Source organism: Macaca nemestrina, chromosome 2, assembly GCF_043159975.1.
Source record: "Macaca nemestrina isolate mMacNem1 chromosome 2, mMacNem.hap1, whole genome shotgun sequence".
NCBI classification, from domain to species: Eukaryota; Metazoa; Chordata; class Mammalia; order Primates; family Cercopithecidae; genus Macaca; species Macaca nemestrina.
In genome coordinates, this window is record NC_092126.1 from 125,608,449 (window position 1) to 125,631,551 (window position 23,103).

Sequence of the window (23,103 nt, forward strand, 5' to 3'; positions counted from 1 at the left end):
TAAGAAAAACAAATGTTTGAGCAGGATTGTATTTAAAGTATAGTCTCTCTGGATGTTTTCTGTATCTACTAACAAGATAGGTCATGAACGGAGCCACTCTGTAACCTGATTATTGGTTGACACTATCTCCGATAGACTCTTGGCTTCATAAAGTCATGGTTTTGATATTTTGCTGTTTTTATCCCCTCCTTTAAACTCTATTTTTATTCCAAATTACTAACAGTTCCCTGCTGAGATTTATCTATCAGAGTCTCAAGATGCTCTCATTAATAAAGTTATTAACCCCTTTGCAAACCAGCAGGACCCAAAGCCTGGAAAACATTGCTTGGCTTTCTTTTTCCTTCTCTTCCCTTCTCTTCCCTTCTCTTCCTTTCTTTTCCCTCCCTCCCTCCCTCCCTCCCTCCCTCCCTCCCTCCCTCCCTCCCTCCCTCCCTCCTTTCTTTCTTTCTTTCTTTCTTTCTTTCTTTCTTTCTTTCTTTCTTTCTTTCTTTCTTTCTTTCTTTCTTTCTTTCTTTCTTTCTTTCTTTCTTTCTTTCTTTCTTTCTTTCTTTCTTTCTTTCTTTCTTTCTTTCTCTTTCTTTCTTTTCTTTCTTTCTTTCTTTCTTTTTCTTTCTCTTTCCTTCTTTCCTTCCTTCCTTTCTTCCTTTCTTCCTTCCTTCCTTCCTTCTTTCTCTCTCTTTCTCTCTCTCTTTCTCTTTCTCTTTCTCTCTCTTTCTCTTTCGATGGAGTCTCTCTCTATTGCCCAGACCAGAGGAAGAAGAGCCATCTCAGCTCACTGCAACCTGTGCCTCCGAGTTTCAGCGATTCTCCTGCCTCAGCCTCCTGGGTAGCTGGGATTATAGGTGCACGCTACCACACCCAGTTAATTTTTGTATTTTTAGTAGAGACGGGGTTTCACCATGTTGGCCAGGCTGGTCTGGAACTCATGACCTCAGGTGATGTGTCCACCTTGGCCTCCCAAAGTGTTAGGATTACAGGCATGAGCCACTGTGTCCAGCTACCTGGCTTTCTCTTGATGCCAAAGTTAACTGCTTTTACAATGGCTGGCTGTTGGAGAGTGCTGATGGCATTTTTTATTAAAATTTAGGATGGAGGCTGTACATGGTGGCTCACACCTGTGATCCCAGCACTTTGGGAGGCCGAGGCGGGTGAATAACTTGAGGTCAGGTGTTTGAGACCAGCCTGACCAACATGGAGAAACCCTGTCTCTACTAAAAATACAAAAGTAGCCGGGCCTGGTGGTGCGTGCCTATAATCCCAGCTACTCAGGAGGCTGAGGCAGGAGAATCACTTGAACCTGGGAGGCAAAGGTTGCTGTGAGCTGAGATTGCACCATTGCACTCCAGCCCAGGCAACAAGAGTGAAACTCCGTCTCAAAAAAAAAAAAAAAGAAAAGAAAAGAAAATGTAGTATGGGATTAAATGAATGGATAGCAGGATGAACTGTTGTTTGATAAAGCAGGTACATTTAACTGTTAAGGGAGGTATCTAGGTGGGTTGTATACAGGTGTTCACAGCAAAGTTCTTTCAGCTTTGCTGATATGTTTAATACTTTTTCATAATAAAACGTTGGGGGGGGAAGCATATGAAACGGAATAAGAAAATGGGAAAATCTAATTAACAAGGGACTTGATCTGAGTCATGCAGTAAATGAATTCCCTATCAAGTGAGCAATTCAACAGAGACATCTATTTTTTGAAAAGAAGTTTTATAGAAATTATAATTATACTAATAATGAGTAAGAAGCTAATGTTGATCTCATCTCATAGATTTTATGGCATTTTTTTTTTTTAAAGACAGGATCTCATTGTGTTACTTAGGCTGGTGTGCAATCATGGCTCACTGCAGCCTGACTTCCTGCTGGGCCCAAGTGATCCCGCCTACTTCAGCTTCCCAAGTAGCATGGACCACAGGCATGTGCCACCATGCCCAGTTAATTTTTGTAGAAATAAGGTTTCACCATGTTGCTCAGGCTGGTCTCGAACTTCTGAACTCAAGCTATCCGCCCGCCTCAGCCTCCCAAAGTGCTGGGATTACAGGCATGAGCCACCCAGCCCAACCAATTTTGTGGCATTTTTATTTGCTCTGTGGTGTTAAATACTAATCCCAAACCAGTGTAAGGTTATATTCAGTCATCAAACTTCGTTTTAAGTCATCACCATTCAAATATATTTAAAAGCATCATCTCAATTTTGCATATTTGGAAATGGGGACCCTGAATAATTAAATGATTTACCCCTGATCTTAGCACCAGATGAGGCAGAGCTTGAACTTGAACGTTCATTTTCTAATTATTATCTTTTCCACTCCATCATATGTTTTCTCTGATTGTGAGATTCTGAAACCCACATTTTCCAGAGAGTTGATAGAAAGATCATTAAGCCAAGGATTTTGAACTATGATCAAAGCTACAATGGTGGCAGCCCACCATTCTTTTTTACTGCTAAAGCCTTTAACCAGTTCCTAAAATGCCTCTTTCTAAATCATTCCTGTTGGGTTTTAACCAATATATCAGGAAGACTGGTGCTTTGCCGAGCTGTGGGCAGCCTTGTTTTGCTCTCTGATTCTCTGGTGTCCTTCTGACCAAAGATACGGTCTGAGAGAATTAATATTAATACTTTGTGTTTATATAAACTAAAATTATAGTGTACACTGTAATTTTATGGCTAGGTAGGTGGGAAATTATTAGTCTAAACAAATACACTTTTTAGTAGACCAGCTGTGTTAAGTAAATTAAATTCTGCATAAATCTGAAACAGTACCTTGATCTTCGTTTTTATTTATTTATATTTTTTGTAGAGAACTAGTATCGCTATGTTGCCCAGGCTGAGCCCTTGAACTGCTGGCCTCGAGCAATCCTCCTGCCTCATCCTCCCAAAATGCTAGGATTCTAGGTGTGAGTCACCTCACCCAGCCTCAATCTTTTCTTTATTTCTTTGTTGCCTTTGGAATGTAAGCTTGAGTAGTTGTGCGTTTCATTGTGGTAAAAAAATACATGAAGAGTGAATTGTGTTACAGGGGGATCAGGAATAAAGGAAGATTACACCCTGCATGATGTGGAGCTGTCTGTTCCTAGGGGCTGATGGATGCATTCCTTTCGAGCACTTTGCTGATGAGGCTGTCTTCTGAGTTGGGTCCCTAAATGGATCTGTTAGATTCACCCTCTTCTTCTTATAGCAGCGGTGGAGTTTGGGTTTTGTTCTTTTCTTTCTTGATTTTTCTTTTTCTGCGCATGTCAAGGAAGACGTTTTTCCAGATGAGCTATATTTTTAGAGCCAGCAAGTGTTTTAAACAGTTGTGATAAACCACCTTTCTTGGCCCCAAATCAATACAAGTCTTCTCCCCAGAGAAAACTACTATTTGTTTGTGTTATTTTTCCAGACACGAGCTTTCCTTCGCCTTAGATCTATATATTTGTGCATATACACACAGAACACATACACTACTGAGTTATATGACATTTTTAAAGTCAAATGTGATCACAGTGTATTTGTTTTGCAACTTGATTTTCTCCTCTAACAATATATCTGAGAACTTTCAAGGCTGGTCTTGAACTCCTGGCCTGAAGCAATCCTCCTGCCTCAGCCTCCCAAATTAGTGCCTAATTTCTTCCTTCCCCCTCCATAGGTTCTTCTACCATTCTATGTATTACGCATATCAAGTTTTTCTTCCCCTGATACCATCAATGGTGGGGCAAAGATACTTGTGTATTTGTCTTTGTATTTGCAGCACTTGTGGCAAAGTATTAATATTCTGAATAAAGAGCTCCTTAAATAATAAAACAGGAAATCATTAGAAAAAAACTAGGTAAAGATTCTTATTCTTATTGGTTATTTGGATTTTTTTTTTTTTTTTTTTGAGACGTAGTTTCACTCTTCTTGCCCAGGCTGGAGTGTAATGGTTTGATCTCGGCTCACTGCAACATCCGGCTCCCCTGTTCAAGCAATTCTCCTGCCTCAGCCTCCCGAGTAGTGAGATTATAGGTGCGTGCCACTGCACCCAGCTACTTTTTTGTATTTTTTAGTAAAAATGGGCTTTCACCGTGTTAGCCAGGGTGGCCTTGATTTCCTAACCTCTGATCCTCCCAACTTGGCCTCCCAAAGTGCTGGGATTATAGGTGTAAACCACCATACCCAGCCTTGTTTGAAAATTTTTAAATGAGAATAGAAGTATCCATCCAATGGTAAAAAAATAAGAAGGATCCATAAATCCAGTGTTACGAATAGTATAGGAAAATTGGTGTTCTCCTGCACTGTTGATTAGAGTAAAAAAATGTGTGTAATCTTTTCAGGGGATGGTTTGGCTTGGACTGCTTCTAGATACCTGTCTTAGAGAAGGGACTTTTTGCTCATTGAGGCAGGTTTACATATTTTTTTAGAGGTAGTGATTTTTAACCTTTCTGGCTTGTGGAGCCCTCGAAGATTCCAGTGAAGTCTGTGGTTGTGTACCGCATGAGACCAGGGCTAAAAATGGGTCTTTCAGCACGTGATTGTAGATGGAACCATAGAAGTCTGTCTGATCTATGAACTGTTGAAAAGTGATGGACACTGTTCAGTGAATACATGTACCACCCTCGGCAGTCTTTCAGGGGGCTTGCAGCCCTGCTGGAAGCCAGGTTCATAGTTCCATAAATTTGTTTTTCCCCTTTCATCAGTCATCTGACCAAAGCTGTTGATTATTTTAAGGGATACTGAATAATAAGAAAAAAATAAAAATCCCAGTGGAGCAATGCGACATCTTTTCCTGTGAGAAACGACTCATTCATTCATTCCACAGTCATTTAATGAGGGCCTACTATGTGCTTAGCTCTGTAAGGACCCTCCCAGTGGGAGAGGTCATGATACAATATCCAGAAGAGCCTCTTGTAAGGGGATCTTCATCAGAAATGATAAGATGACCTCAGGAACAGAAGAGCTGTTTCAAAGAACAGATGTTCTAGACCAGTTGATCCAGCTAACCTTAAAAATACTTTACTGCAGAGGTTCTCCCAAGGACACTAAAGGGTGTGGTTTGGATTTATAGAACTCAGAAGCATTTGGAAGCCTCCAGTTGTCTTGGATGTGTGTTCTCAGAAATGTTTTGCACCAGCCTTTTTCTTATGGAGAAGCATGATGTGGCAACATTCAGCTGTATAGTGCAAACTGCAGTTTTCCAGATAAAAGAGCATAACTTGTTTTTGTGACAAGCTTTCTTGGAGGTCTCTGGCTGGGAGAAGCGGAAGGAATACAACCGACTCTACATCTGTGTTAATTTTCTTTAGCTTAATTGTAAATTCATGACATCATCTTTTCCCCCAAAACTTATGACAATATCAGAAATGAGGAAAGAACTCTAATGTGAACTTTGGTTGAGTAAGCAACAAACTGTATTTCAGGTTTCTTGTATTTTAAAATGGGAGACGTATTGCTGATTCCTAGTTGGTTTTGAATGATTTATAACCTTTTATTTGTGGCTGAGTGTTGCAGTCTATGTTGTCATGGAAATTCTATTGAATTTATAGGTCCATTTATCCAAAATGATTTTCCAGACTTCATTTCATGGTGAATCATGTGGCTGTTACTCCCAAGTACAAAGCAATTTCTAAAAAGTTTCATATTACAAAGAGCACAAACACTGTGGTAGTGATTTTTGTGTTTTTGAAATACAAATGAGTTCCAGATGCACCTAGGGACCCCGCCCCCTCCACTGTGTCCAAGGCGTTAAGCTCCACTGCATTTCAGAACCAGCTTTGTATATAAAATAGCCATGCAAGCAAGGAAACGTCGTTTCATTATTTAAAAAAAAAAAAAAAGCCATTTCAGTCACCTCAAGAGTAGTTGAAGTTACTGGTTTATGCATAGGGACAAAAGTGCTCTCCCGGCTGGGCGCAGTGGCTCACGCCTGTAATCCCAGCACTTTGGGAGGCCAAGGTGGGCAGTTCATGAGGTCAGGAGATCGAGACCATCCTGCTCCACGTGGTGAAACCCCATCTCTACTAAAAATTACTATAATTAGCTGGGCGTGATGGCGCATTCCTGTAATCCCAGCTAGTCAGGAGGCAGAGGCAGGAGAATCACTTGGACTCAGGAGGTGGAGGTTGCAGTGAGCTGAGATCACGCCGCTGCACTCCAGCTTAGTGACAGAGCGAGACTCCGGCTCAAAAAAAAAAAAAAAAAAAAAAAAAAAAAAATCAGCTGCTCTTCCAGTTTCAAGCTCCCTCACAGCAGACTTGATCCTCCCCCTCAAAGTTCAGTAGTAGCGTGAAAGGGAAAGAAAAACAAAGTGCTTTACCATGCCCACTGATAATGTTTCATGTTGACAGTGGGTGTGGGACAGGGTTTCTACATCTCAGCACTATGGACATTTTGGGCGGATAATTCTTTTTTTTTTTTTTTTTTTTTTCTGTCAACCTCCAGAGCCTGAGTAGGCGCAGAGAAACTCCCATGATGTGGGGCACTTTTCTATGCATTTTGGGGTTTTAGGCGCACCCCTGGCCTCTACCTGCTAGATCAGTGGTCCCCAACCTTTTTGGCACGAGGGACTGGTTTTGTGGAAGACAGTTTTTCCACGGACCATGTCGGGGGTGGCGATGGTTTCAGGATGAGTCAGTTGCATTATATTTATTGTGCACTTTATTTATATTATTACATTGTAATATACAATGAAATAATTTTACAATGTATAGTTGTATAATGTAGAATCAATGGGAGCCCTGAGTGTGTTTTCTTACAACTAGATGGTCCCAGCCAGGGGTGATGGGAGACAGTGACAGATCATCAGGCATTAGATTCTCATTAGGAGTGTGCAACCTGGATTCCTCACATGCGCAGTTCATAATAGGGTTTATGCTCCTATGAGAATCTAATGGCGCCACTGATCTGACAGGAGGCAGAGCTCAGTCAGTAATGTGAGCTATGAGGAGCAGCTGTAAATACAGATGAGGGGGTTGGGGACCTCTGCACTAGATGCCTATCACCCCCTCAAAGAGTGACAACCAAAAATGTCTCTGAACGTGGCCATATTTCCACTGGGGTACAGAATCACCCCAGCTTAAGAACACTGCTCTGGAAGCTTTGTACTAGGAACCTAGAGAGAACTAACAGGTAGAGTTCATTGCTGATGGGAATTCTGGTCAGGATGTTGTATGGTAGAACAGCTTTAAGTATATGGGCTCTACAAGCAAATGCCTAGATTTGAGTTCCAGAGTTAACTACTTCTTAGACAAGACCTACTCTCTCAGCCTTAATTTCCTTTTGTATAAAATAGGAGAAATAAGTGTATCGCCCCTAGAAAATAGTAGTATTGATTTAAGGAATTAATTGATGTAAAGTGTTCAGAATCGGGTACATTTAAGCAACCCTCCTGAGTGCTTTATGCTTGAGGCTGCCTTGGGAAAGGGTAGGCAGGGGCAGTGCTTGGCTCTTGTAATAGTTATTGGGTCTTAGGCTGGAGGGATTCTCTATATTAAGGCCAGTCACTGGAACTTGCTCCATCGAGCAGATAAGTTCAATCTGACCATAATGTCAGGTTTAAGGTTAGCTTATAGTCAATGGAATGAGTGCAAAACAGGGCAGTAAACTTGGCCCTGCTCTGTTTTGGCTTGTTTGTTTGTTTTTAACTGAAGCAGAGTCTCACTGTGTCACCCAGGTTGGAGTGCAGTGATGCAATCATAGCTCACTGCAGCCTTGAACTCCTGGGCTCAAGCGATCCTCCTGCCTAGCCTCCCGAGTAGCCAGAACTGCGGGTATATGCCATCGTGCCCAGCTAATTTTTTATTTTTTTATTTTTTGAGATAAGGTCTCACTATGTTTCTCAGGCTGGTCTCAAACTCCTTGGTTCCAGCAATCCTCCTGCTTCAGCCCTGTTACTATGTGAGGTTATACTTTTGTTCCTCTTGGTTTCAACAGCACAGGTATTTTGCTATTTCTGTTTATTCATTGTTGAAGTACCGTATATAAAGGAGAAAAATCACAAAAAAATAAGTGTACAGCTGACGAATTTTCATTTGCTTGTAACCAGTACCCACATTTGCAAGATAATGTATTAGCACCTGCAGATGTCCTTGTTCAGTTACTGCTGCCTCTGGGTAACCACTGTGCTGGCTTCTAAGTGCTTTAGTTTTTCTTGTTTTTGTACTTCATTCCAATGGAATCGCACTGGTTTTTTTGTTTGTTTGTTTGAATCTGGTTTACTTGGTTCTGCTTCGTTTGTGAGATTTGCCTATATTGTTATCTGTGGTTGTAGTGCATTCCACTAGGTATTTCATTTTATGTGTCACAATTTGCCTATCTATTCCATTATTGATTAGTGTTTAGGCAGGTTCCAATTTGGGGATATTGCAAATAGCCCTTTCACTAATTTATGTGGTGGTGTTTTTTCTTTCTTGTTTTCCCCCTTTAATATTTAGACGTGTAAGTAAATCAGTGGTTCTGACTGCGCCAGACATAGTGGAAGGTCCTTTACTCAAGTTATTTTATTTAATCCTCAGTGTAACCCAGTGACATATTTTTAATTCAGTTTACTCTTGGAGATGTTAAGGCTCAGTGAGGGGATAACTGACTTCAATCAGGTCACATAACTATTAAATAAGAAAGCTATAGCTTACTGCCTTCCTTCCTGAGTACATGGCGAAGGTACCCGGACAAGCTATAGCCAGACTTGGCCTACTTCATTTGTGCCCAAACTTATGCTGAGCTGTAAGAAATAACTCATGAATCATGCATAGTAAATCACTGAAAAACTTAGCTTACTACTGCAACCAAGAGCCTGAACTCTTCCCTATCAAGGGAAAAGTGCAAACATTTAACATTTATTTGATTAATCAGATGCATCACTGAACCAGAAATCCTGAAAATCAGCTAATAAATAGACATATAACAGAATAAACAAGTTACACACAGAGACTTTTAAGAGAGATCTCAAAAACATCCTGGCACCCGAGTATATGCCTCATAGCCCTAGTGTGCACTTTAGTTTCTTCTGCTCCAAAACTGGGGATTCCTGCTGTAATTCCCTGTTACAGGGCAAATGAAAACAGGAAATAATTAAGGATTTGTGTACTCTGTGATTAATGATATTATATAAAGGAAATGTTTCAGAATGTTTATTTAAATGCCACCTTGCCTGCAAAGATACCCACTACCTATTCTTCTTCAGAGCTTGGTTCTTCTAAAAATATTCTTCCAATGAACGCCACACACTGGTTTCTTTGCCACACCCTGTGGCATGACTTACTGGGATGTTGGCTGGCCTGTGGAAATGGTTTATTTGAACCTTACTTTAAGTATCCCTTCTGGTCATAAAGAAAGTCATCAGGATATACTGTAAGAGAAAAATGAGAGTGTCTCATCAGTTTTTACTTTTGCAAAGCAAGCGCTTAGTGAAAATGTGTTACAACAGCCCTGTGAGGCATGAGTATTACCTCTGTTTCACAGACAGGGACACTGGGCCTTAGAGATCTCCAGGCTCTTCAATATACAAATCCGTTCTTATTCTATAGCAAATACTCTTAGATCTTCATCTTATACTGCCAACTTTATGGATATTTTTCCGTATGCTGTAAGAGTGTGAACTGGTTTATAACATGGGCTACATTCTCTGGGGTAGAAGCTTGTTAGGAAGAAGTGAGAAAAGATGATAGAGTTCAGAGCTCAAAGAAGCCCAAAAAGTAACCGAGCTGCAAAATGGTTTTATAACGTGATACAGACACACATACCTGTGTATGTTTGCTTAAAACCAGTAATGATTTTAGGGGGTGTATTAGTCACGGTTCTCCAGAGAAAGACCCCATAGGATCGGTGTCTCTCTTTCTTTCTCTCTCTCTCACACACACACACACACACACACACACACACACACACACACTCTCTCTCTCTCTCTCTCTCTCTCTCTCTCTCTCTCTCTCTCTCTCTGGCCTATAGTTCATTAATTTTAGCTAAGTTACTCTAGCTGAGTTGATACTGCAGTCTTGAGTTCAAAGGCTGGAAACCTGAGCCCAATCTGGGTTGCAGTGTAGAGGAAGAATTCTTTCCTCTCAAAAAGACCTCAGATCTTCAGCTGATTGCATGAGACCCACCCACATTATAGAGGGTAATCAGCTTTAGTTCTAAGGTCTACTGATTTAAATGTTAATCACGTGTAAAAAAATACTTTCACAAAAAATAACAAGGATCCTTTTAAAAAGTAACTAGGAATAAAAACTTTGTTCAGTAGGAGAAAACAAAATACCCAGAGTGTTTGTGTTATATATTTTGATGTAATATATACAATGTATATTTATCATTTTTCTTCATAATTTAAATGAATAGATCTCCTTTTGTTGGAGTATTAACATTTTAGGCCAGAGTTACTTAGACAATGGTTTGACTTTCTTGTAGATTAAAGAGAAAGTAATATAATCTGTATTTAGCAGAACCATACCTGGAGTCACTTGGCCGTTTCACAGTGATTTTGGCTTGTATTTCCACCTTTCTGAGCATTTACGCCAGCAGTTTAAATTCCTTCATTCTTTCAATATCTTGAGCCTCCTTGCCACTGATTTTGTTATTTATTCCAAGAGATGGCGTGGACTCTGTTAGTGTTTGTGGCTTTATCACTTGGCTGTCCTTGCTTCAAGCCACTTAGAGCTCCCACTCATCTTATTCATTCCAGAAATAAATTACTGGTATTTACAATGGGCAGCACTGTGCTAGGGACACAGCCTTACACTGCACAGACTTACGTCCTGCGTGCATACATCTTTCTGTCTACAGGCAATGGCAGAATTAGAGTTAGAGTGTAGTGGGTTGAGTGTGTGCCTCCTGGCCTCCTTAATACTATCCGTTACGAAATAATTTTAAAATCATGTTAGATTGGCCGGGCGCGGTGGCTCAAGCCTGTAATCCCAGCACTTTGGGAGGCCGAGACGGGCGGATCACAGGTCAGGAGATTGAGACCATCCTGGCTAACACGGTGAAACCCCGTCTCTACTAAAAATACAAAAAAATTAGCCGGGCGTGGTAGCGGCGCCTGTAGTCCCAGCTACTTGGGAGGCTGAGGCAGGAGAATGGCGTGAACCCGGGAGGCGGAGCTTGCAGTGAGCCGAGATCCGGCCACTGCACTCCAGCCTGGGCGACAGAGCAAGACTCCGTCTAAAAAAAAAAAAAAAAAAAAAAAATCATGTTAGATTAAGAGCTTATTTTACAAAAACCTTAACTCTGTCATCATACTATGCATATTGTCAAAAAAGCAGAACTGGCAGATTCACTGTGTTTGGATGTTTACTTTGCCTTCACTTCACATCTTTATTCTTAGGCAGCTGTTTCTTGTCCACTACCACGTTCCCACCTGGCAGATTAACACCAAGCTTGATTAGAAAAATACATTTCCACCTCTTCAGTTCTGTTGTCTGCTGCCTCCTATGTGATTTTTAATTCTGCTGTTGCCTTTTTGGTTACCCTCCTTATCTCGTCCTGTTTACGTCTCATCTCCATCTGTTCTTTTCTGTAGCTTTTGCCTGTGTGTTCTTCCACTTTAATAAAACTCCCCAGCAGTATCCTGGAAATATCTACTGAGTCTTTCAGTAGATTGCCTTCCCCCTGAGCTATCTGCGTGCTGTTTCCTTCCTTACTCCATCATGATATTTTTTCTTGGGCCATGTGTAGGGGACATGTGGGAGAAATAGCTTTTTGAGAGGAAATAAAACGTAGAGCTTTCTAAATCTGCATGGAAGTTACTGTTGGGTTTTCTACTCTCATGTTGGGATCATTTCCTTTTGCTTCCGTGATCACAGCAACCAGGCTCACAACTCTAACATTAGACAATAAAAAGTTCACCTTCTGGAAAATGCCCCCTCCTGCCCATTGCCTGTATAAATGTAGGATTTGTTTAATAGATGCCTCACTTGACCATGAGCCATTCATTGCCTTATGCTTTTATTTCGTGATACACTCCCTCAACTTTGGCACTCAGAAATAAAGTTAACCTTGTCTCATTAATGATATTTTAGTCTTCCTAAGTACAGACTGTATCTTCATCCGTCATGGTGCCGTATAGAGAACAGGCATTAAGCAATACTCCTGCCAACTGGAAGGAAGCACAGTGATTAAGACTTTGAACTCTGAGATTGGAAAGACAATTGTGAAAGATAATTTTTCTGTCCCAACCCCACTTTCCTTCCTTAGGAGCTTTGTACATTTGAAATTATGAATTTTGTAAATCCTTGACTTCCTTGCCTATAAAATGAGGATCGTACTAGTACCTACCTCACTGAGCGTCAATGAATCGTAGTACAGTACCTGGCAGATAGTAAGCGCTTACTAAAAGTTTGAAAAACATTAATAATGTTTTAATATGATTAAAAATTAATATTTGAACAACAATAATAGTATCAAAGGCTCAGGATTTCAGATTTGTTGCCTTCTGTTCATTCAACTTAACATGGACAGTGATACATATTGGAAACCAGAGATATGCACATTTGTAAAGTCAAATTGCAACTGGAGTTATTTTAAATGTAAGGGAAAAGTTGCACAAGGCAGGAAAAAAGGGAAGCTAGGTGGGCATTTTGTTGTGACTTTGTATGTATTACACTAGTACCCTACAACAGTGGAGCATTGACTGTTGTCAATCCTGTACTCACAATGTCCTTTTCACCTCCCTCCCATTACTTGGTAGTATTGGGATTCATGCAGGCATTTGCCATATATGTATTTTAGAACATGCTTCCTGGTCGATGATGATGCTTTTAATGTGATTTGTTTTGCCCCTGTAAAATTCTGTTTTCCAAATATCAAGTTATGCTATATGATACTCTAGGTTATCCATCACCTTGATCTGGCTAGAAAAACGCCTGGAGGGTTTTGCAGTCAAGCCATTCCACAGGTAGAGTTGAATGATCCATTTGGGCTAATGACTCTCACTTACGACTTTGAAAAATTTAGCAGAACTGGTCCCATGATTGTGCCCTGGTGCAATCAGTCTATCAGTGTCTTTTTAATTGAGTTTCATATAGTTTGCTTCTGTGCTTGAGCATATATATATATGTGTGTGTGTGCGCATGTGTGTGTGTGTATTATATATATAATATATATTATCTCCTATCTCATGGAACTCTACATGATGAAGGAATGTCTGCTTATAGAGGGTTGATTCAAGTTTCCTTCCCTTGCAAAAGAGAGGCCTGATTGGAATAGATTCATCGACCTTTAAGCTATATAGTTTTCTTAAAGAATCACGCCCAAAGTATTCTATTTCAACTGTGTTTGGAAAATATTGAGTTAAAGTTATTAAATCTTCAAATAACCTTTGAACCAGGACTTAAATGGCCAACTCTAGGGCTAGGGTAGGGAAAATACAGGATGAGCCCAAAACATCTGTGCCTGATAGGAAGTGCTAAAAAATAAAAAATTAGGAGAACGTGGCAGACTGACAGGGACATTCTTTTGAAGGGTCTCCTACTGGGCAAATCTGGGACAATCTGAGCATCAAAATACATAATGTTAGTAATGGAATCTGATAATGGATTGAATAAATAGAAACAAAAATAAACAAGTCCATATGGGTGTAAATGAATGCATGAATAAGTGAATAAACCGCAGTGCAGGGAAAGTGATTCCTTACTCTAGAATGCCATTAATGAATATAGAAGGAATGGTGGAGTTAGAAAGTCACAAAGGATACCAAACTAGTGAGTCAACTTTAAATGAGGAGCAGGATTTTTATCTCATGTTAAAGTATCTCTCTACAAAGTACTTTTTAATTATGAAAGGAAAATTAATAACTTTATAGTGGAGAAACTCAATAGATAGCACCTTAGCTACATGATCAAGATAAATACCTCCAATAGCGGGATAAACCCATATAAATGTGCTGCTGATATAATGCACTGAGAAGATATAATTTTTTTTTTTTTTTTGAGACGGAGTCTCACTCTGTTGCCCAGACTGGAGTGCAGTAGCACAATCTCGGTTCATTGCAACCTCCGCCTTATGGGTTCAAGTGATTCTTCTGCCTCAATCCCAAGTAGCTGGGATTACAGGCACCTGCCACCACACCCAGCTAATTTTTGTATGTTTGTAGAGACGGGGTTTCACCATGTTGGCCAGGCTGGTCTCAAACTCCTGACCTCAAGTGATCCACCCCCCTTGGCCCCACAAAGTGCTGGGATTACAGGCGTGAGCCACCGCGCCCGGCCAAGAGACCTCAATTCTATGAATTTTCTGCTCTGTACACTTCAAATTGTCAGAGTAAAGAAAGAGGCTGAGTAACTGTTCCAGATGAAGACGGGGTTGGAAGAGGTCAGTATAAAAAAGACATGACAACTAAATACAGAGTTTTATCCTAGATTGAATTCTGGACTGAGAACCAGAAAATGATCTGTAATGGACTTTATTTGGGCACTTGCCAAAACTTGAAAATGGTCTGTGAATTGGATAATAGTATTGTATTAATGTGAAGTTTGCTAATTCTAATGATTATTCTGTGATTATGTAAGAGAATGTCCTTATTCTTAGAAATTACACACTTAAGTATTTAGTGGTGAAGGGGGCTATTATCTCCCATTTGCTCCCAAATGATTGAAGAAAAAAAGTGTGTGTGTGTGTGTGTGTGTGTGTGTGTGTATACAGAAAGAGAGCAAATGAGGTATAGTATAAATAATTGGTGATACTGGGTAAAGGAGATAGGGAACAGTTAATCCCTTTATTGCTGAATTTTCCAGATTTTTTTTTCTTGTTTCTTTTTTCTTTCTTTTTGAGACAGGATCTTGCTCTGTTGCTCAGGCTGGAGTTCAGTGGAGCCATCAGTAGCCTCAATAGCCTCAGCCTCCTGGGCTCTAGCAATCCTCTCACCTCAGTCTCCTGAATAGCTGGGACTACAGTTACCACTCCTGGCTAACTTTGTAGAGATGAGGTCTCACTTTGTTGCCCAGGCTGGCCTCCAACTCCTGTTCTCAAGCAGTCCTCCCACTTGGACCTCCCAAAGTGCTGGGGTTACATGCATGAGCCACATTGCGCCTGGCCCCAGATCTTTTCTTCAGCTTATGTACACCACGTTTCTTCATAGAAGGATTGCTGTAGAGTGGGCATCATTTAGATTAACATTACTAGAAAGAACACACATGGGGGAATATTGAAGGGAGGGCTCTGGGATCTAGAGCCCAGAATGTTGAAGGGAGGGCTGTGGCCACAGCTCATTTTGAGGGTAAAGTTGATGGTAACTACCCCAAATACCTTCCAAGATGTTTCCAGCCTCTGTCCAAACTTAGCCATCACCACCGCTGACAAAATATGTTTCAGCTCACGCAAGTCCAATTCATTCAGCAAAACCTCATCTACTTACTCTTATATTTTAGACAGCTTCAGATATTACCATAATTTAGTAGGCTACAACTTGAGAAAAATAGTAAGAAAAATAGATATTTCAGACCTGTGCTGCTGTCCTTTTTATGAGACATTTTATTATCCAGATGGGTGGAGCCATGACTCAAACACATTTTCTAAAATTGCATTTTTTTTACCCACTTGTAAATGAAAATGCCCTTGAAGAGGTCTTAAAGTATTTTGTATCACACATTATTCAGGTGATGCATTAAACAATGCTGCCCCTGCACGTGGGCTGAAGTATAAGAAAGCCTTCTGTGAACCTACTTAATTTGAGAGCCTGAGTTTTAAAAAGAAAGTGAAGTGTAATTTTCTGAATACACCTGTGTGAAGTTTCTTTCTTGGGTTAGTGGTATTGTACCCAAAGCAATTCACCTAATATTAAACCATTCTAATCTGCACCTTATTGAATGGATTTTTCTCTAAAAATTCATGATGTCTAAAGCTGTCCAAACCGTAAGAAAACGCATTTGTAAGAAACTGCCAGAATTGGTGCGAATTCACAGTCTTAAGAAAAAGAATTATCTTTAAGAAAGAAAATTCTCCAAAAGAAACTGTCCATCCTTCTCCCATGTACTTAGGTATCAGAATTTTTCTAGGAAGTGTCCTGATTTTGGGCTACCTGATTTCCCTCTTCACAAAATAAATGCCATTTGTATTCTTAGCATTTGAGTTAATTCAGTCGTCAGAACTCTGTTTTCCTTTGACCTATACTTAGCTTTTCCTGCTGGGACTTTATTGTTCAATGTCAAATCTCTCAGTCTCCCTGGGGTGTGATTGTTCAGTCTATTGCAGAAAATAGCATCATGCCTTTTGGAAAAGTGGGGAAATAGAGGTCATGAAAGAACTAATTATATAGAAGATAGAATTTTCTGTAAGGAGTAGCATCATTCTAGATGATTCAGTGGAATCATACTCTTACTAGAAATTTTAAGATGTTTGCCAAATGTTAATCTTAACATATGATGATAATGATGATGACCAGGCGCAGTGGTTCATGCCTGTAATCTCAACACTTTGGGAGGCCAAGGTGGGCGGATTGCTTGAGCTCAGTTGTTCTAGACTAGCCTGGGCAGCATAGTGAGACCCCACCTCTAAAAATATGTATAAAAATTAGCCCGATATGGTAGTGTACACCCGTAGTCTTAGCCGCTTAGGAGGCTGAGGTGGGAGGATCCTTTGAGCCCTTGAGGTCAAGGCTGCAGTGAGCCATGATCATGCCACTGCACTCCAGCCTGGGTGACAAAATGAGACCCTATCTCAGAAAAAAATATATATGGTGATGATGATGGTGATTTGTTGAGCATTAATAAGGTCTAACCATGCTGCTTCATGTTACACACTACGTTAACTTATTTGAGCCTCAGAATTACCCCAGTAAGTGAAAATCCTTGACTTTATGCCTAAGAAAGAAAACTGGTACTTGCAAGTAAATGAGGAAGCTGGAATAGGAACCCAGGTCGGTTTTTTTTGTTTGTTTGTTTGTTTGTTTCTTATCAGTATGGAGGCTTTTGGGGATACCCAATGGTTCATTTTTGTTGTCTGTATCTTTTTTTTTTTTTTTTTTTTTTGAGACAGAGTTTCGCTCTTGTTGCTCAGGCTGGAGTGCAATGGCGCGACCTCGTCTCACCGCAACCTCCGCCTCACAGGTTCAAGTGATTCTCCTGCCTCAGCCTCCCGAGTAGCTGGGATTACAGGCATGCACCACCATGCCCGGCTAATTTTGTATTTTTAGTTGAGACGGAGTTTCTCCATGTTGGTCAGGCTGGTCTCAAACTCCCGATCTCAGGTGATCCGCCCGCCTCGGCCTCCCAAAAGTGCTGGGATTACAGGCGTGAGCCACCGCGCCCAACTGTTCTCTGCATCTTGTTAAATGTCAAAGTGTGTGCAAGCATTAAAGTTGTATAATGATCCTGAGTTGACTTACCTGTGTTCTGCTTTTCACATAAGAAATTCTAGTCAGGCGCAGTGGCTCACACTTGTAATCCCAGTGCTTTGGGAGGCTGAGGCATGCAGACTGCTTGAGGCCAGGAGTTTGAAACCAGCCTGGACACCAACGCAAAACCCTGTCCCTACAGCAAATACACAGATTAGCTGGGTATTGTGGCATGCACCTGTAGTCCCAGCTACTCAGGGGGCTGAGGTGGGAGGATCTATTGAGCCTAGGAGATGGAGGCCACTCCATTCCAGCCTCGGCCACAGAGTGAGAGTGAGAGTGAGTTTTTTTGTTTGTCTCAAAAAAAAAAAAAAAAAACAAAACGTAATGCTAGCCAAATGTAAGAGAAGATATTTAAGGTTGAGATGAAAGCACATGGATTTTGGATTCTCTCTGATGTATAATAATTAGGTAAATTAACATCAAATTTCTGAAGCACTATTTTCTCATCTATAGCTGAGTATAGTAATTTCTGCCCTATTTTTTTTTTTTTTTTTTTTTTGAGACAGAGTCTTGCTCTGTTGCCCAGGCTGGAGTGCAGTGGTGCGATCTCGGCTCACTGCAAGCTCCGCCTCCCGGATTCACGCCATTTTCCTGCCTCAGCCTCCCAAGTAGCTGGGACTACAGGTGCCCGCCACCACGCCCGGCTAATTTTTTGTATTTTTAGTAGAGACAGGGTTTCACTGTGTGAGCCGGGATGGTTTCGATCTCCTGACCTTGTGATCCGCCCACCTCGGCCTCCCAAAGTGCTGGGATTACAGGCGTGAGCCACCACACCCGGCCACTGCCCTAATTTTTTTTACAGGGCTTGATAAGAGGATTAAGCAAAATAATGTGTGGGTTAGCTTTTTACAAAAAGGTGGTTAACTCCATTAAAATTTTGCTTCTTAATTGGGAAATTACACCACGACCTGGGTATTAGAAAATTAGAAGGCATTGGTTTTACTTATTTTGGGTGGCATGAATGCATTGTAGTTATGTGAAAAGATGGGATACATTCTGAAGTATCTAGGGGTAAAATGACATGATGTCTAGGTTCATTCTAAAATATTTTAGCAAAGGGCCAGGTGTGGTGGCTCACGCCTGTAAGCCCAACACTTTGGGAGGCCAAAGTGGGCAGATTGCTTTAGGTTAAGAGTTCAAGACCAGCCTGGCCAACATGGTGAAAGCCTATCTCTACAAAAATACAAAAATTAGCTGAGCATGATGGCAGGTGCCTATAATCCCAGCTACTCAGCTGAGGCAGGAGAATTGCTTGAATCTGGGAGGCGGAGGTTGTTGTGAGCTGAGATCACATCACTGCAGTCCAGCCTGGGCAACAGAGCGATACTTTATCTTTAAAAAAAAAAAAAAAAAAAAAAGTTAGCAAAGGAAAAATATGGATAGGTGAATATATTTGGCAAAATCTTAGCAACTGGGGAATATACATTTATGGTACTATTCTCTCAACTTTTTATTTATGTTTGAAAATTTTCCTAATACATTTTTTAATTGTTCTTACAGATGCAGATTTTCTTTTACAATCCAGATGACTTTGACAGCTTTCAAACCGCAATTTCTGAGAACAGAATAATCGGAGCCATGGCCATATTTTTTCAAGTAAGTTAACAGTGGCTGAAGTACTTCAACCAAAGAATTCTTTGAGTATTTTTTTTTTAATTCATCGAATTGTTCCATGTTTAATGAATGCATCTGTTTTCTAGTTCACACCTGTCCAAATGAAAGATATTTCATATTGTCTTAATGTGTGATTTAAAATGTAAATAAGTATGTTTAGAAACATAATGAAAATTTTTGCATGAATTATTCTGATTTTATTGCTACTTGACTGGTGCACAGATTGAAGAACACATTTATCATCTAAGTTACTTTGCCGCTGAAGCATTTTGAACAGGTTCTTTCAGCATATTAAGAGACTGATATAAAAAAAAGGTGGTTTTTTTGAGCAACTTTAAAAGTTGACATTACTTGCAAGTAGGTTAATAAATAGCATCAGTCACTTTTCTAAAGAGACCCCCTCTCTTTCCCTCTCAGAAATCCCCATAGTAACTAAAGTGTTTGTTGCAACTATCTCTGTGTTGGTACATTTATGAACTCTTATCCTTCCGTCCTCTCTTTTAATATGACTGTGTTAATGAATGCTCATAACTCAGTGTTGATTCTGCACCTAGAATCCCAGCGTTGCATCCTTTGATAAAATAATGCTGTTCAGGCTTTTTAATAAGTCAAATCAAAGTAGTGTTGATCAGTGAGTGCCTTGACCAACTTGCCTGTAGGAGACCTTGGTGCTTTTTAGTGTGGAAGGTAGTCTGAGTAGTAGGCATCTGAGTTGTCTTTCAATCTTAAAGTTGACCTAGCGACTACACAAAGGTGTTCATTTCATCAATGAGTCTCTGTTGGTTGTTGGATGTCTTTTTGACAACTAAAGGAATGTTAAAGACATAAGAGCCTTCTCCAACACGTCTTTAACATCTGCCTTTTTGAGCAAGTTTGTCATTGAGGTGGAGCCATTCTTGTTTGGAGTATGTTAATTTCACCACCCTTTTCAATGGGTGACACATGAGTGACAGCTTTCTCCCTTTTAACTACCTTTCTCCCTTTTCTCAAGAGAGGTAAAGGCTCAAGTGAGAGATCAGATATGAAAATTTGAAAAGCTTGATATTCTACCTAGAATAAGAACAATGGTTGTCATTGTTGATTATGGCACTGCTTTTCAAACAGTGGGTTCTATCTTACTGTTGAGCCATGAAATGATTTCAGTAAGTTCTGATCAGCATTTTAAAAACAATGACATAGAATTATATAGAATAGGAAATAAGTGAGAAAATATCAGTAAAATATAGTACAGGTAAATATATTTATAGAATTTGTTTATGCACAGTAAGCATACTGGGTGTGTGCTGGATCATGATATAATGTGTATTGCTTACTGTGCATCGTGGTCAAGTATTTTGGAAGTTGTCTGTGCTATGTATTGGCCTAATTTGACCATTGTTCTCCAGCACATCTCTTTTTCCTGATTACTTTTCGTGAACACAATAGAGCATAGTGTTTTAAGAGCTTATTCAGAGTCAAGATACTTGCTTTTGAATTCCACGATTTCTACTGCATAATGGTAATGTAGTTATTTAAACTTTTCAATTTCAGTATCCTTGTCTGTGAAGTAGAGCGAACAGCTAATACATCATGTAGATTGTAGTGGTGATTAGGGGAGTTCCTAGTATGCTCCTGGAACGTAGCGGACACTTGGAAATTGCCAAATAATATGCATCTACAGCCCTCCATGTTTCTGTGGGATGGAGACCCCGGTATACATACTATCTTTTTATGAACAGACGTATGTTCTGGACACTGCCCTGTTGGCAGATGACTTGAGTTCTGTCTGGACCTCTTCTGTTCCTTTTTTTTTTTTTTTTTTGAGATAGAGTTTTGCTCTTGTTGTGCCCAGGCTGAAGTGCAATGGCGCGATCTCAGCTCACCGCAAACTCCGCCTCCCAGGTTCAAGCATTTCTCCTGCCTCAGCCTCCCGAGTAGCTGGGATTACAGGTACGTGCTACCATGCCCGGCTAATTTTTTTTTTTTTTTTTTTTTTTTTGTATTTTCAGTAGAGGCAGGGTTTCTTCATGTTGGTCAGGCTGGTCTTAAACTCCCAACCTCATGTGATCCACCTGCCTCCGCCTCCCAAAGTGCTGGGATTACAGGTGTGAGCCACTGTGCCCAGCCTGCTTCTGTTCTTAAACTTTGATTGGTTTGCATTTGGTAGCACTGGGACCACACATACTGCTCTTAAACAATTCCCACTTGCCTGGCTAACACCTGGTTTTCTGTCATTGTTCCCTTGGTATGCAGCTGGACCTCTGCTCCTGTGGCCCTGCCATCAGATCCACCCTCACTTCCTTCTGTGTTGCGCCCACCTATGCCCAGACCAACAAGATTCTACTTCATCGGGAACCTTTCTTAAAAGAAAATTTTAAAAAAACCTTTTTAACGTTTTTATGAGTACTGTATGGACAGTTTACAGCATGCTCTACCCAAACACTTTCTATTTTTTTCAGCTCTATAAACTCTTGTTAAATATAAGACCAATTAGAATTTTAGGCAGGCAAGACACATTGGTGTGCAAATCAACAAAATACCTCACTGTGAAATCTAGGTTTTGAATTTTTAAAGTATTTCGAGGACACGACTACTAGTTTGCATATAAAGATATTTAATGTGCACTTCATTTCTTAGGTCCTTTTCTACATTTGGCTTGCTATCCTATAGACACAAATTGGAGGTCAGATGATAAAAAACAGAACATAATTTTACATAGATAGCAGCTGTATTAAGCTGCTTCCTTTGTCTTTCTTATTTATTTAGAGACAAGTCTCTCTGTTGCCCAGGCAGAAGTATAGTGGTACAATTGTGGCTCACTACAGCCTCCAACTCCTGGGCTCAAGGGGATCCTCCTGCAAGAGCCTCTCGAGTAGCTGGGATTACAAGTGCAGACCACCACGTCTGGCTAATTTTCTCATTTTTTTGTGGAGACGAGGTCTTGCTTTGTGGCCCAGCCTAGTCTGGAACTCCTGGGCTCAAGTGATCCTCCTGCCTCAGCTTTCTAAAGTGCTGGGATTATAGGCGTCAGCCACTGCGCCCGGCCCCTTTTCTTTCTTGTAAGCATGCATGTGCTTATATGCTTGAATTCTCACTATGTCATGCAATGCAAAAAAAAAAAAAAATTGTTATTTGAATTTGACATTCTAGTTAGATCTCATTTTTTGATTTTTTTGCTTTCTATAAGAATGATAAATTTGAGAGTTTGATATTTCTTCCCAAAATAGAGAAATCTTGGTATACATTTCCAAATTCAAACCTGGCATCTTACATTTTGGTATTGAAGAAGGGTTTGTCATCTATCTATTCAACATCTATTTGATGCCAGGAATGGTACTAGTTGCTATGTTAAACATAATAAACACAGTCTTCTCCTGTGCGCTAGAACCTCAGTGTCGTGGTCCCACAAATAACAGCCAAAAAGAGTTGAACTCCTCTACTTGAACCCACATATTCATTATTCAGAGTAACACAAAGAGAATGACCCACAAGCCCAGGCCTAGGCAAGGCCAAGTTCTGCAGAAATACCAGTAGTCCGGATGCTGATTTACTTCATATACTAGAATAATTTTTTTTTTTAACCATTTCAATTTTTCACTATCTGTGCTGCTTTTTTTGTTCTCAACATGTGCCCATTATTCCTGGTAATTTTGGCTTTCTCTCTGCCTTTGCTGTGCTTAGATATGATGAAGTTCATAATGTTGCCCTCTAAAAAGCACCCAAATAGGCACAAACCTAGCAGACATATGGTTGTCCAATGAACCCTTACATTGGCCTAGACTGGGGGTTAATTGCACTTTGCCCTATTGTGGCTTACAGGCATGATTTGTTGAATCTACACAGTGTTTATGATTCTTTTATTCAGTTAAGTATGGAAGGTTTTACACAAAATGTCTTGATGATGTCGCAGTAATCGAGATCTGTCTAGTGGCTACTTTGGAGGGAGTTCGCATTCTTATTGCAACAAAATCATCAAGCGGTCTTATTCATGTGTTCACATCAACATGATCTTAAGATCATGATACCTGGCCTGGATCCCAGTAACTCTGAATGGCAGCTGATATGTTTTGGTAACAGATAAGAGTTGAAGGTCAGTCTCAGTGCTGAAGATGGTGAGCCAGGTCTGCCCTTGAGCACGGGTGAGGGAAGGAAGAACCACCTCCATGTGTGGAAGACGGTGAATCAGGGCAGCCGCATCTTGGCCCAGATGGCTCTAGAAGGTGTGCTCCCTTTG

General features: G+C 40.4%; 1 protein-coding gene across 5 annotated transcripts in view; it reads left to right on the forward strand.

Moving 5' to 3' along the window:
* The window catches only part of LOC105483138 (protein tyrosine phosphatase receptor type G), a 745,674-nt gene that overhangs the window by 509,713 nt on the left and 212,858 nt on the right, over window positions 1–23,103 (forward strand). For all 5 annotated transcript variants that reach the window (XM_011743815.2, XM_071089050.1, XM_011743832.2 and 2 more), the window contains one exon: window positions 18,777–18,872. In XM_011743815.2, coding sequence (XP_011742117.2) covers window positions 18,777–18,872 — 96 coding nt within the window. The remainder of the gene's footprint in view (window positions 1–18,776; window positions 18,873–23,103) is intronic.